At 40.1% G+C, this 15,958-nt stretch overlaps 1 protein-coding gene across 2 annotated transcripts; it reads left to right on the forward strand.

Annotated features, from left to right (window-relative positions):
- The first annotated feature begins 352 nt into the window (after positions 1-352).
- On the forward strand, positions 353-10,622 carry SAR1A (secretion associated Ras related GTPase 1A). 2 transcript variants are annotated; one of them, XM_088144376.1, is made up of 8 exons: positions 353-512; positions 1,079-1,168; positions 3,198-3,273; positions 4,851-4,970; positions 5,793-5,858; positions 6,172-6,275; positions 6,667-6,798; positions 8,083-10,622. In XM_088144376.1, exons 3-8 carry the CDS (start codon positions 3,216-3,218, stop codon positions 8,197-8,199), a joined length of 597 nt encoding a protein of 198 aa, XP_088000502.1. In that variant the 5' UTR covers positions 353-512; positions 1,079-1,168; positions 3,198-3,215; the 3' UTR covers positions 8,200-10,622. The 2 variants fall into 2 exon arrangements, with proteins under 2 accessions (XP_088000502.1, XP_088000501.1); XM_088144375.1 differs by lacking the exon at positions 1,079-1,168.
- Positions 10,623-15,958: the final 5,336 nt, after the last annotated feature.

Raw genomic sequence — 15,958 nt, forward strand, 5'->3', positions numbered from 1 at the left:
TTTTCTCCTCTTCGACTCCAAAAGAAAATCCGGCACGTTTCGTAACCTGCCGGGCGAAACTGCTTTAACTGCTTTAACCGCTCGGCTCAGGGGCCATTCCCAAGACAGGAAGAGTTTTCCCCTCTGACGTCAAAAGGGCCAACCAATGACGCTCTTCGCGCCCGAGAAGCAAACGCAGCATCTCTGAGCCAGGCGAACCGGAGGGGCGTGGCTTGCGCTTCTCGTCACGTGCCCCGAAGCCGACACGTAGCGCGTGGCAAGAGCCTTTCGCTCGCGCTCTCTTTCCACCGGAAGCTGCCGCCGCCGAAGGAGGAGATGCTACGTAGTTCCGGCGTGGAGCTGGCGGATGGGGAGTGAGAGAGAGCGAGAGCGAGAGAGCGAAGAGAGAGCGCGACTGGAGGCTGCGCCGGGGAGAGCCGGAGTCGTTGCTGCCGCCGCCGCCGCCGCCGCCGTCGTCGTCAAAGGCTTTGTCTACCCGGTGAAAAGAGCCGCCGCCGCTGTCTAAGAGGAAGGTGAGGATGAGGCTGCGGCGGCGGCGGCGATGGGCTTCGGCCTGAGCCGGCCGGTGGGCGGGTGAAAGGGAGGGAGGGAGGGAAGGGGAGCAAGTGACACGCAGGCGAAATGAGGGTGGGGAGGCCTGAGCCGGGGCGCCCCTCTTTCTCTTCGCGGATGGTTTCACCCGTTCTTAGACTCGGCGGATCCAGAAACGGAACGATCCGTTTCGGCTCGGGCTTCTTGGGACCCGCGCGCGGGTCATCGGCCCTTTATAGCCCAGCCTCCCCGAGCCAGGCGCCCTTGAGGCGGGTTGTATCCCGGCTCCCGTCGCCCCTCGCCGGCAGCGGCCGCTCTGCCTTCGGGCGGTGGGAACTGATCCAGCCCCTTCTTGGGAGGTGGGGAACTGGAGGCTTTTCTGAGCCTGGTTTGGGTGCCACTTTCCGCTCTCCTGCGGCTGAGCTGGGGTGGTTTCGGTATTTATTTATTCGTCATATTTATATAATCGCCTATCTCCAATCAAGTGGTTCTTTTTTCGGTTTCTTATGGAGCTTGTTTGTTTGTTTGTTTGTCTGGAAACTGGCAGATCGAGCGTGGATCCTACTGCCTGTGGCCGGGACCCAAGGCATTCTTCCCTCGGCTTCCAATAATTGCTGTTTCCAAAATAAAGCAGGGGGTGAGTGGGCTGTCGCGCTATGTTTTAATGGCTGTTTTCAGTTTGGGCTGCTTTGTTTTGTCTTATGTTTTTAATTGTTTTAACTTAGAATTCGATTTTGTAAGCCACCCGGATTCTGCTGGAGTGGATGGCTCTAATAAATTTAATGAACTAAATAAATAAAAAAAGTAGAACACGGTGATGTTGACTTGTGTACTACTGCAAAATTGAGGAGCGGGGCTGCAAAAGAAGGTATTCCAATAGGCCTCTCATGCCCTCCTTGTTTTGGAATGAGCAATATCTGAGCAGGTAGATTTGGAAGCATATATTTACTCTGTGCCACCCTCAGGCTTATGCAACTAGGTGTTGACTGGGTTATGTGTGTTACAAGATAATGTAACTGAAGTATCTTGACTGCTTCTTTAATCCTTGATTTTGACTTTACCCTTATCAAGCCCCCATGCTGTATGGTTGCAATTTATTCTTCTCCATTAGCAGTCTGTTCTGTTTAAAGGTTATGAGTGATTGGAAATACTGTATCTGTTGTGTGCCTGCTCCTTGCCCAGTTGCTCATTGGCAGGAGAATAAACCCTGATTTGGTGAAAAGAGAGAAGAATGCAGTTTTTTCATGTGTGCAAATTAAGAATAGATCATTGAGAGGTTTCTTATCAGTGTGCAGTATCCTTTCTAAAAACAAAAGTTCATTTTTCTAGGCTTTCTAATCAGGTTAACTCTTCAGAGTTATGTAGAAATTTAGAAATGTTGACATTTATATCTCTCTGTAGTTCCTGTCTTAGAAGCCCTGGAATTTCAGTTGCAATGCAATCTTTCATAGGCCTCTCAGAAATAAGTTACATTCAGTAAAACTTAAATTTGTTTATATATATTGTATGGCAGTGTCAGTTTCTTAATTGAAAAAAAAAGTACTATTTCCTTGGCAAGAACTGCTTACTATTTAATGTGTTTCAGAATTATGTCTTAACTGTGAAAACCATTTTGGGAGCTGAATTAAGTCTGGAATTGATTTGGGCAATTATATTATACAATTCTATTAAAACAATCACATGCTTATCAGTGTGTTTATTCTTTAGAAAAGACAGAAAAAAGCTGGTGAGAGTGTTATTCAGGATTCAAAATGTAGAGAATATAATAGCTTTGTCCCAGTGTCCCTGCACCCTTCATTTTTTTTAATTTGTTTTATTGTACTTCAATTAGTATTCTTGTTTTTATTGTAAACCGCCCAGAGTCATTCTTTGAGAGATGGGCAGTGACTAAATTTGAAATATAAATAAATTAATTTTAATCAAATCATGCCCCTCCTTACAGCTTTAAGAAGAGGGGCATGATGTAGATTTTTTCTTTTTTTCTGTACTGCTTTTCATTCCAGAGAAGCCTAGCATAGTTTACAAGAGAGCAGTAAACCAACCTTTTAAAAAATAAAGCAAAAAGTGCTTAAAAATAATACATAAAAACATTAAACTAAAGTTCATTTTAGAAATTGGCATTTTAAGCCACTGCATAACTCTGGATAATTTGTTATCCTACTGATGTCTGGGGAGCAATGATGTTTTCAGTTTTTTTTTAAGAAGACAGTGTGGGGCTACCCCAACATTTTATTGGACACAGGTTCATAATTATAGGCTGCCAATGAAAAAGCCTTGCTCTTGGCCACCATGTTGTCAGGCAAGTGCACTGATGAGAGCAGAAACATAACATTGAGTCCATGAACTTATATCAAAAGGTCATAGCTATGATTATCATTTTACTGTCTTTTGCCAATTCTGTCCTTTCTCTGCTCAGAATAGAACTTGATTTTTGTTCATGAAAGGTTAGTTATCTCAATCCTGTTGATATAGAGAGATACTGAAGTTATTTTGTAAGTGTGATTTTTTCCTGCTATCTTCAGAACTGAGAATGAATTGCAATTCTTTTCTTTTTTGTCAGTACTTGGATATAGATTTTCATCTGGCTGCTAGTTCACAAACAAGTGTTATAGTGTCCCCTTATGTTGTTAAGACTTTTAATTAAATGTGCCTATTTTTTTTTCTAGGCACATAATTCTTCCATAATGTCGTTCTTATTTGAATGGATCTATAATGGCTTCAGCAGTGTGCTGCAGTTCCTAGGTAAGAGTTCAAATGTTTATCAATGAATTTTCAGGGGCTTACTTAATAACCTAGAAATGAGTGGTTTTTTAGATAGGTATAGTAAGAAGGCACTGATACCTCCAGACAAACTGTTAATAATTCTGTGTGGTCGGGTACCAGTTTTATCTTTTCATTTTTTATATTGTGCCATTCTATGTGATAGAATGATAAAACCATTCTATAAGTGATTGAGATGCAAGTCACACCTTATTATGATGTATTTTACCTTATTTTATATTGCTAAATGAGTGACATGGACAGCAAAGTAGTCAAGTTAAGACATTAAAATCAGTCTACTTTGCTTTTATATCCACATCTTTCTAGAAATACAGGAAACACATCATTCCCCCCCCCCAGTATAATGATAAAATAAGAAGTAAAACTAAGTGAAAGCAAAAATATGAATAGTACCTAAGTAGTAATAATTATTTATTATGCACAAAATGGGAATGTTTCAATCCCAGAAAAAAATACTGAGTTCCAGAAATTCTGCTGAACTGCTTTTAGGTCAGCCACAATATAGCAGAAATGAAGCCTGAAACAGGATACTTCAAAGTTTTGGATGATAACAAAATCCATTTGGGATGAGTAATCTAGTATATATCAACAACACCACTACTCCTGCAGCAGCTGCCATGGTGGTACATGCCCGTGGCTGGTTTGCTCCCTTGATCTTCCCTGTGCCTTTCCCTCCCTTCTTGACATCGGTGTCACAACAGGGCATATCCTTCTGGCCCCCTTGGTCCTTCCCGATACCTTTCCTTCACTGCCAGTATCCCAGTGCAGCACATCCCCCCATCCACAATTTCCCCAGCACCTTCCCTTCTGCATAGTTGTTGCAGGAGAATATTCACTTTGAGGAATAAGAATGCTCAACAGGCTTGGCCCGCATCCCATATAAGCCAAAAGCACATTCTAGAGCAGCCATCCACAACTTGATACTTTCTAGATCTGTTGGACTGCCATTCCCATCATCCCCAGCCTAAGCCAGCCCCATTTTGGTCCTGTATAAATCAGATTATCCCCAACATATCTTTCAGTTCTGGCTATACAAGATCATGCAAAAACAGCTTTCCAGAATGTTTTGCATATCTCTAATAATTGTATATTTTAATTTCTTTGCATATCTTCATAAAGCACTAGATAAGTGCTTGCTAGTGATAATACTGACATTTTCTTTTGGAAGCTATTGATCAGATCTTTTGAAAATATATCTGAGAAAGCATGGGTATTCAACATATGTCTTAAAAACCCATTTATTTATTTTTTATGCCTTCCAGTCAATCTTGTCTCCTGGCAACTACACGGACAAGTCCCTGCAGTTTTCTTGGCAATGTTTTTTGGAGGTGATTTTCCATTGCCTTCTTCCTAGGGCTCAGAGAAACTGACTGGTCCAAAGTTACCCAGCTGGCTTCATGCCTAAGGCAGGACCAGAACTCATGGTCTCCCAGTTTCTAGCCCAGTGCCTTTAACTACCACTCCAAACTGGCACATGTTTTATAGTGTACCTTAATCCACTATATTCAGTTTATTTTATACATGCTGCTTTTCCACAGGATTGTACAAGAAGTCTGGAAAATTAGTTTTCTTGGGTTTGGATAATGCAGGCAAAACTACTCTTCTTCACATGCTAAAGGATGACCGATTGGGTCAACATGTTCCCACATTGCATCCAAGTAAGCACCACGTAGTTATAGTTGGAGTTATATATTGATGTCATTTTAGAACATTATTGTATGTTAATAAATGTTAAAGTTTAGTATACTTAAAAAAATAAATTTGTTTCATATTTGTTCTTATTGTTTTGAAACTGACATTGAATATATTTTGTGAGTCTTATTACCCAGAAATGATAAAAGAGATTAGGCTCAAGATTATGATTCAATGTGTTACATTAAATGCAAATGTTCATAAATTACATTTGAGTTAGGAGGAATTGGAAGATTCAAGATACGATTTTGGGCATTGGTATGTTGCTGAACTTCAGTTCCCATCCGTGCTAGCAAGTATGATGAAAGTGACTGAATTATGGAAATTTCAGTCCAACAACATCTGACATGTCAAATTAACCTATATGTGTTTTAAGATCTTATGCAGCTTTCCCACCCCACTGCTTATGGAAGTGTTGGGTTTAGTTCCCAACCAGAATTATCTTTATCCATGTAGCTTGGAATTTTGGGGATTCCTATGAATATTCATTATTTATATGGAGTCATTTACCTAAGTAGGCTATGCGATCCTATATATTGGGTATGTTCAAGCAGAGAGGTTAGATAGACTTTTGTTGAAGGTGCTTTAGTTTTTTCTTGCACTATGCAGGTGTTGGATTCACTGGTTATATAGGCCCTTCCAGCTCTTTGATTGTATGAACACTTCTGAAAGACATTAGGTTGGGGAATCTTAAATAGCTTATGCCTTCTGGAAATTGCCATTGTAACAAAAAAAAAAAAACACCATATCCACTGCTAAAGGCTGTAAAACGTTCTTCTCTTCTCTAGCATCAGAAGAATTAACAATTGCAGGAATGACTTTCACCACTTTTGATCTTGGTGGCCATGAGCAAGGTAATCAATATTAATGCTTGTTACTGTCTTTTCCTTACTGATTAATCTGAGAGAGATTGCTATATATTGGTTTTTAAGGCAAAACAAGTGCCTGTAGGTATGCAGGATCCTCAAATACTGTGCTAAGCACACACTTTAAACTGCACAGCTTAATTAGCAAAAGACTAAGTGCAATACATGTTTGATTCTGATAGCAAGCTGGAATGTGAAAATTGCTCAGGATACTCAAAATATCCATTGTTTCCTATCCAGTTATTGCTGTTGGTGGTATGCTGTTGCTACATTTTCACAAGTGTTTTTCTTTCCCTTGAAGCTCGGCGTGTCTGGAAGAATTATTTTCCAGCAATTAATGGGATTGTCTTTTTAGTGGATTGTGCAGATCACCCCCGTCTTATGGAGTCTAAAGTGGAGCTCAATGTGGGTAACTTTTTCCTTTGAATGCACTAGTACCAATTGTAGCATTTGTATATTCTTTTCCCATCTTGGACAACATGTTAGCTTAAAATCTGCATGTATGAGCAAACAGGCAAATATAAAGCAGTACTTAGTTCTTATACATAATTTGGACTATGTTTCATAGATTTGAGCTGTAAGTTACATGCTACTATTATGATATTTGGCTTTGTAAGGTGATGTCATGACTTAAAGTATTCCAAATACAGTCAAGATGAAATATGTATGTATCTATTGTCTAGGAATGCTTTCAATAACACTTTCTGAAGTTAGGTTTGGAATTCCTACTTAAAATTATTACTTGCTTTCTACAGCTACATAGTTGCACAAGTATTTTCCTTTTTTTTTTCCTTAGGCGCTAATGACTGATGAAACAATATCCAATGTGCCAATTCTTATCTTGGGTAACAAAATTGACCGACCAGAAGCTATCAGTGAGGAGAAACTGCGAGAGATTTTTGGTCTTTATGGACAGACAACAGGAAAGGTAAGGAATCAAGCTTGGCTGTAAAACTAATGTACCCTATTTTTCAAAATATATTTTCTGAGTACTATAGTACATCAAGATTCACAACTTTGGCTCTTAAAATACTATAGGAACACAGGTAGCAGCTTATAATAGATCCAAGTATGGTACAAAGGAATTTATTAAATTAATGTAGAATAGCCTAATTTTATACATTTTGCTGCTTACTGGGTCAGTTGCTCTTTGATCCAGTTAAAAGTAATTGAACTATATGTGTGTGTCTGTTTAAAAATGAATGGCTGTTTTGTATGGTAAGTTAATAACCCACATATTTAGTTTTTATGTACCAGAGTCCACCTCCTTGGAGGCACGAATTGTTAACTTCAGCTGATTGTACGTAGGTGTGGAGAAAATGCCACGAGTTAGAATCCGAAGTTAGAATCAAATGCCACAAGATGTGACAAATATATTTAGTGATGCTTAAATGTTTATAAGACAATTAAACTGATTGTGGACAGCAGCAGCAATAATAATAGAACTAGGAAGGATATGCTAATCAATGCCCATTGTGACATAATCAGTTTTATACTTGAACTTTCCATTGGAAAGACTTCAGTTAATTCAGCCTGCAGTGATATCCTGGGAACTAAAATATTCTCACACTTTTTTGAATATCATATTTTTGGTGTCTGATTAGTATTTTTTCATTTTGTTTAGAGATTGGCTTGTTGTCTTTCTTAGAAAGCACAAGAGCATTGCTAGATGATAGATAGAAAAACTTGTAGCATACGCCTTTTACTGTGGGCTTAAATAACTTACTTGTTTTCTTATATGTCCCAGAGTTACACAGTGATTTAGCTATTCAAAAAACTAAAACAAAATGTACAAAAACTTATTTTCTTCTCTGAAGCACAGTTTACTCTTACAATGTGCAGAGAGTAAGTAACCACAAGGAAGATAAGGGAAAGGCTGCTCAACGGGTTTCTTAGGTCATTGATGGAGCTTATGGCTTATGTTCCTTGGCCTGGCTTTTTCTCTACCTTCCTCTCCTGAGGTGCACAGTTTTTTGACAATCTTTTTGTTGTTGTTAGTTTCATTGTGGCTCTTGGATCACTGTCAAAAACAATGCCAGAGGGTTTAACCAAGAACGATCTTACAGCTGTGAAATCAAATACGGCTATGCATTCATAAGAAAGCTTGCTATATTTGTCTTAGTCTCTGTGATCGGATGCCCAGAGTTTCTGCCCATGCAATTAAAATTCAGCAACTGAGTCCTTTTGAATGAATTCTTGTTTAATTCTCTAGGGGAATGTGCCACTGAAGGACTTGAACACACGTCCCATGGAAGTGTTCATGTGCAGTGTACTGAAGAGGCAAGGCTACGGTGAAGGTTTTCGTTGGCTGTCACAGTATATTGACTGATACTGGAGAGACAAATCTATTCCTGGACTGATCCTGTTCACAAATTCCTTATGGACTTTTCTATTAGAACATGGAAGACTCTCCATCTGCATACTGGCAATGACCAAGAGACTCCTTTCTTCAGTTACCCTATATCACAGTGGTGACACAATTCTTTTCCCTGTGTCTGGGAGATAACATTCTGTACACTGGTGCAGGTTGTCACTTCCAGTGGCCATTGTTTCCTATGGAAACCATGGCTTTCAGTTACAATGGGATGGGTGAGCTGGAATGCCAAGCTCTGGGTGTGGCCCTCTTGTGGCTGGAAAAGAGAACATGTCTCACCACTGTGGCCAATTGATTTCAAAGAAAGCAACTATATTTTTTAAAGAAAGTGTTTGATGTAAATGGTGTCCCTTTAGATTTCTTAAGTTAGCATTCATCCTGTTCGGGCCCAGAGTCTGTTAGGATTTTTTTTAATCTATTTAATGGTATTTAGGTGGTTCCCAAATGACTGAACCAGCTATCATGATATTCAAAATCTTTAGCAAACAGAGAGATGGCTTTCATTGCCCTATAAGGTGGTTGCGCTGTCACACTGCTTGATCATGAAGATGGTGCTATTGGGACTGACTTGTGCAATGATTTTTCTTTAATTTACAGGGAATTTAGTTGGGAGGGAAATGGAGTACACCCAGAGGCATACTTATTCTAGCCTTCCTTGTCATTATGTGTAGGAGTCTGAAATGTGGTTGATCCCTTTTGCCCACCTCTAAAAGTTACGATCACTTTCCCAATTGGCAGTCTTTTTTATTTCTTCTTCTTTGCAGCACCAGCAGAAAGTTTGTCTTGGACCTACAATACAAGATGTTCTACATTGCAGGCAACTGCAAAAAAAAAAAAAAAAAGGCAGTAGAAATCATGAATTTATTTTGTTGGGTTATTGTAGCATTAAATTGTTCCAACAAGTGCGTATCAAATGCTGTTAATGTAAACTAACCCTGTTTCTTTTATACTCAACAGAACTTGTGTTTGAATTTTCATTACTTTGCTAGACATTTTCATTTTCACTTAAAACAGGCATTCTTCTCCTTTGCCGGAGTGTGATGATGCTTTAGTTAAAACTATTCTAGTGCTCATGGATAGATTTACTTTGGTGAATGCAAGGGACCCTATGCCTGAAGACACTGGTTTGCTGGCTCCATTACAAAATATGGAATGCAAAATGGCAGTACACTATAGGCACTTAACTCCACTGAATGATAACACTATTGCTAGGGTTCGTGTATGTTCACTTAAATGCTAGTTATGATTTAGTGCTCTTTATCTTAGCATCAGATTCATTGAGAGGAAAAGAAGTGAATCATTAACAGTTGGACATCCCAGAAATCCTTCTGTGGGTGATTTTGAACATCAGTTTTAATAACATCTAAGTCGGTTTCCTCCAGTGCATTGGCATACCAACTGGTCTTTATTTAAAGATACTAACATTTCAGGTAAAAACTCATGGAGCCTTCTGAAGTATGTGATGCAGCTATCAGTTGGGATAAATTTTCTACTTCTCTGCCTACAAAAAGGGCTGACTATTTTGCGAATATGAAGCGTTTTAAAACTGTACAGGTTGAAAGAGTCCAGCATGCAATTCCGGAGGTAATTTAACTCACGTTTCCATTGGAAGAGCTATGACAGAGTAGCCAATTCCTGAAAAGGAGAATTAGGGAAGAGTCCCATTAGAATTAACCAGGCTCTTTTCTGACGTGGTTATTCTTGAACTGTTTGCAATGCCTTCATCAAAATGACTACTTTCAGCATCATTGTTGAGTTCACTTTTGGTCTGTAAAACCTTTGGGTTTTACATAAGAAGCTTTTCAATAATTTGTGAATAATTCCTAGGCCAAAGTGCCTGTGCATACGGTGCCAAGGAGATGTGGAAAACTATTAGTGTACAGGAGTCCACGAAAAAAATATTGATCAGGTGCAAATAATGTAGCCTCTGTTACAGCGAGCACCTGTAATTCTCTTAATGGCTGCTATACTCAAGGGATATCAATGGATGGCTCCCCTTGGATCAATGAGGCTTGATAACCTTTGCCTCCAGCTACATGCTTAAAAAGAAGGCCCTGGTAAGCAGAGCTATAAGTTGGTGCCCAGAAGAAGCAATTTCTATGAAAGTGGTGTCCCAGCCACTGGAGAAAATGGTTGTGCATAGCTCTGATCTGTTTTCCCTTCTGCCTGCCATGTACTGTCTTTGGACAAGTCTCCTTGCAATGTCTGGATATAAAGTTTAATATATTCCTTAGGAACTGGATTACAGATTGGAAAGTAGAGTAAAACATCATTCTGTTAGCAAAATGTTTTAACTTCCCATTTCTGGAAATGCGAAACATATTTGCAGAGAAGGTTTGTCTGTATCCAAAACATTTTAATAAAGGTTTTTTTAAAAATTTTTTTTATCATACTTGGGTTGAATCTGGCCCTAACCTTATCCAGAGGCAGATGTTGCAGGGGGTATTCATGTGCTGGGCCACAAAGATACACTTGACCAATGTGGTTTTAAATAGGGAGTGGTTCATTTGATATCTTTTCAGCCGCAAGTATATTAAATTAAGTCATTAAGGAAAATCACAGATTCTAGCATGTAAACACACTGAGAATCTTAGTGAGAAGCTTGCTGCTTATGGAAAAACTACACGAGGGAGAAGAAAATGAGTAAGGATGCGTGTTAAATTGAAAACACCTCTGCTAGGTACTGTAGTTTAATCAGCTTTTTGCCAAGGACAAAAGGATTGTGGATTGTGTTTAAGGTATAGGGAAATAATGCTCCTATACTCACAGTCTTTGCTGCAATAGCCTTTACTTTCATAGGAGTATCGCTAAGTATTGCCTTCTAGCTTTTTTACTGTACTTCAGCAAATGAGAGTGGGTTGTATGACTTTCACGCAAGTCATCTATGTATGCACCCATGACCCATCAGGAAGGCTACCTACCCTAACCTGTAGATTTCCCTCTCCTTTTAAAAACTCTTTTGCTGATGGGACAGCTAATTCATGCCAGCAACCTGCAGGAAAGGTTTGGAAAAATGGAACAAAAAGCTGCAAACTCAGGCCCCCAGTGGTGGATTATGGGTGGCAGTGGCTTCCTAGTGCTTCTGAAAAGATCTCAGTCTGCATTCCATGGTCTGGCCAGTGCCCAATACTCTGGAGACCTCCTTTAAAATGTAAGTTTCATTTCCTCTTGTATTTTTACCATTTAGGGCCTGTGGACACAATTTGCCATTTTAACAAATGTGGATGAAACCAGAAAATGGCTGCAAATCACAAAACGTAGGCAGGTCTCCCTCTTGATTGTCACCCACTGTGGAAAAGAGGGGAAGGACAGGAGAAACTATACGCAAACATGAGAATGGAGAAGGAGAAAAAAAGGTGTTTTTCAACAGAGAAGGACTTTGCTCCTATGTGAAGAAATACTTTCTTATGTACTAATAGGGAAGAAAATTCTTCCTGGTCAAGAAGCAGCTGCAGGAGAACTCCCCACCCCCATTGCAATGTACTGATGGAAATGCCTCCATTCTCTGGCTTCATAGATACAATGGCAGCTCCAGGCACAGGTCCAAGGTCTCAAGAATTATATATTTAGCTCATGTTGGTAAGACTGGTTGTGCCATTGGTGTTCTAAAGTCTCTGTCTTGGAAACAGAATGGGTAACCTCAGGTCACTCCATTTGGTCTTCAAGGGCTGGAAGTAGTCTGAATCCTCATTGAAGGTGCAGGAGCCCAGGTTGTGGCCACTTCAGCTGGCACATTCCCAAGCATAGCTCTACTTTGGACACACTTTAACTTTCCAAAGGGGACAAGGCCAGTCCAGCTGAACCTGACCATCAGAGAGTGAAGAGTGCCTATAACCAAGAGATGTGCAGGGCTTCAGCTCCACTCTTTCCCAACAAGAAGAAACACAAGGTGTCTTTGAGGCTTTCTACGTTTCTGGTGACTTGATTACCAGCTGGAGAGTAACTATTTGAAGGGAAAGAATCAGGATTTAGCTCTGCCACCAATTACCTTTCCTGATCCACAAGAGGGATAGGAGGGAAATTATGGGACTCAGCCCCAATGTTGATGGTTGCACCTGCTCAAATTGAATAAAACTTCAATTTTAGCCCTTTCTTAACTGACAGTCCTCAGAACTGACAAAATATAAAGCCAGCACATCTTAAGCCTGTTCTACATTTTTGGAAGTTTCTATCAAAAAACAAAAACACATTCATTAGCTCAGAGAAAAAGTAAAGATGTCTTGAAAGTAAGCTTGATTCACAGACATTTCTTGGCAGCAATTCAGGAGTAGTTTGCCCTTGCCTTCCAGGTTTTTATTTTGTTTGGTTTTTATTTTCCAACCTAGTCTACAGCCCCTTGTGGGTCTCCCATCCAAGTAGCAACCAAAATCCAGCCCAGTTTCAAGATCACTCAAGGTTGTCCAGTGCTGCTGCCTGATCTTGAAAAAGCTAAACTGGGTTGGACCTTTTTGACACCTGATGTACGCCAATTAGAAGGACTTTCTCATTGCTTACAGAGAATATCTATCTATCTATCTATCTATCTATCTATCTATCTATCTATCTATCTATCTATCTATCTATCTATCTATCTATCATATTTATATAGCTGCCCATCTCACACAAACTGACTCTGGGTGGCCATATTACGGTTCACGTTGCCCAAGAATAAGCAGAGAGAGGGCTTTTATTTTTAGAGAGTCAAGTCAGAGCAGGTTCAAGTATTTCCCATAAAGACACTAGCAGGTTATATCTGTCATGCTGTCTCCTCCTAAAGGAAAGCCAGGCTGTAGCTGCTGTAAAAAAAAGCCACTTCTCAGTTGGAACTGAAAAATTGCCACAATCCTAATATCGTCATGCCTGGGATGATGTTGCCTTAAGAAAAAAATACTGTAGACCTGCAGAAGATGTAGAATGGGGCCACCCTAAATGTAAATACTGTTTGTATTTGTTAAATGTTAAGCAGTACACCTGCCAGGAAACAACAACCCCCGGCTTTTTTAGCTTAGAAAAGATTGGCAGGAAAAGATGGACATGACAGAGGTGTGTGACAATTATGGCTGGACAGATGTTTTCCCCTCATATTTCTGGAACAAGGGATCATAAAATGGAACTAAACAACAGGAAACGAAGCAACTAGAATAAATAACACATACTTGGTTAATTGTGCTTGTTTTTTCATGTCTATGACCATTTGAATTCCGAAATAAATACATATTTAATGGATGGGTAGACTACATTGACTTGGAGTTTCCCCAAAGTGACTCTTTTGAAATGTTCTGTTTATTTTAAAAGAACATGGATTGTCAACTAATTCTACAAGTTAACAAAACAGTAACTTTTGGAGGTAGAAAGGAACAGACTGTCCAGTGCCCAACAGATCTCTCTCCTCTGCATCCAGCAAAGTGGAGCCTGTTCCCTTCCTACTGAGTTGATTTCACAGTCAAGCAGCTCTTACCATACTAGCAAGCTCTCCCTAACATTCAACAGTATTTTGACTACATGTATCTTAAGATGTAAGAAAGTTGAAAAACAGGTAAGATTTTCCACATGACATCCCTTCAGATACTTAATGAGGGCTCCTCTATCAAGCTGAGACCTACTTCTGTCACGTGCTCTTGCTAAGCCTTAGTGTCATAATCAGCAGCAGTGCCCTTATTTGAACTTGTTTGCTGGTACTCTTCTTAACACAGTGATTTATTTATTCATTAGGCTGTGTACAGTGGTGCCCACAGGGAAAGGATTACAGTGCGCAAGATGGCAGGTATGGCATCACAATCAAATCCCTGCCCATCTTGCACATTCATGATGGCATACATAGCTCTCCTCCCATTTTTCCCAACAACTGTAAGGTAGGTTGGCCTGAGAGAGAGTGAATGGCCTGAAGTCCACCCAGTGAGCTTCCATGGCTGAGGGGGAATGAGAACCTGGGTCTTCCTGGTTGCCAGTCCAGCACCTAGAACCACTACCCCGCACAAACTGGACACAGTATTTGTGGTGGGATCTGAGGGAGGGATGCAGAATAGACTAGAACAATTACATCCCCATTTTAGAAATGCCATTAATGCAGCCTAACATTGCATATACTTTTTTCCTTCTTTTTTCCTCTATGGCAGCTTCAAGGCAGCTCCAGGACATTGCTGACTCATACTCTGCGTGTGATCAACTATAATTCTAACATTCAGATTATATACACTATTACCAAGCAGGTATCCTTCACCCTATAGATTTGCGTTTTATGTCTTTTTTAAAGATATTTCAGTATTAGAACTGGGGAGTAATGTGATGGAGGGGGCTTAGGAAAATAAAGCTCAGAGACTTTCTTCAGAGCAGAATTGCCGATGCTCTCTACTTAAGCACAACAGTCACTAGGACAGAATACAAAAATGGTTTTCAAGATTTAGTACTGTTGGTTACAGTTTAGCCCCAGGGAATGAGAAAAATAAATTATTGCTCTCTATGATGAGGTTCAGGTTTTTATTTGACTGTAGTAGTTTGTATAATAATGCATTCACAGGGTTATCTGCACTGCATTTCTCCTCACAGGCTAAGGATTGTGATTTGCCTGGATGAAAATGTGTTGTTGAATCTACCTAATTCGGTGGTGCTTCTTACTCCCAGATAACTGTGCCAGAAGTGCAGTTATACCCCATCATGGATTAGTATTTTTGTGGATTTCTTTTGTTTTGTTTGTCTCTTTTAATACAGACATTTTTAGTTATTTGGATTCAAGAAATTGTCTGGGGCAGGTTCCTGTAGAAGGAGTCTCTTGACTTAACAGTTAAGGTTATTAGAGCTGAGCTGCAGAATCCAACTGGCCACTAAGTGGCAGGAAAGCTTTAGGAATTTTCTAGGTCTCTTTACTGCCATATAATAATCATCCAGTTTTAGCAGCCTAGATCTGGTAGCCCTATCTGCATTTGCTTAGCCAATGTTCCGTCACTTTCTTCGTTCACTGCCTCTGTTAGCAAAATTCGAGATTTTCTGACTCTCCCCAATTAGGATTCAGTCTGGCAGAAGATCAGACATGAAAACACCAGCTGAGATTTTAAAGTTTTATTGAAAGCAGGCCAATAGAGTCAGCTGGGGTCTCCCCTCAAGGCAGAGAAGAACCCCGATCACACCCAAAGAAGATTTTATACACGTTTCTTACACACAGATACAGCAATTAACAAATTGATTGGCTAAAATTGGCATAAATTTGGGATCCTCCTTATTATCGGGGGAAACTTATCTTCCCGATGACCTATTGGTTGCTAGTCAAAGTTTGGGGCACCCCCTTTGATCTTCTGATATTTATTGTTTCATGGAATGCAGAGGTATCGCCAGAACAGCTAAAGGGTGTTCTGAAGGCTAGCAGATTGGGGTCACTTCCTCCCATATCTTTATGGCCTCGACACTTAAGGAGGCAGGACAACTCTTTTATTTTTTTTTCCCCAAGAAACATGGTTATTTGTTATAATTAGGGGATTTCCAAGGCTTGTCGCTACAGCTGATATTGAAGGACAGTTATAAAATATGGTAACTCGAAACAAAGCCTGCATTATTTCTGAAAGAAGCTGTAAAGGGAATGATGGCTCCAACACATCTGGAGAACAGCAGGTCGGGATGGCTGGAAAATGGTACTATGCAGAATGTAGAGCGGTTGTTCCAAACTTGCCAAGTCGGGACACAAGACTTTGCGAGACGTTCGCACTTACTTCGTGCACTTCATGCCACCTAGGCGCATAGACGG

The sequence above is a fragment of the Python bivittatus genome, unplaced genomic scaffold (genome assembly GCF_059951505.1).
Source record: "Python bivittatus isolate LINGU-HERP-01145 unplaced genomic scaffold, Pbiv_v1 ctg000400_np1212, whole genome shotgun sequence".
Taxonomy (NCBI): Eukaryota; Metazoa; Chordata; class Lepidosauria; order Squamata; family Pythonidae; genus Python; species Python bivittatus.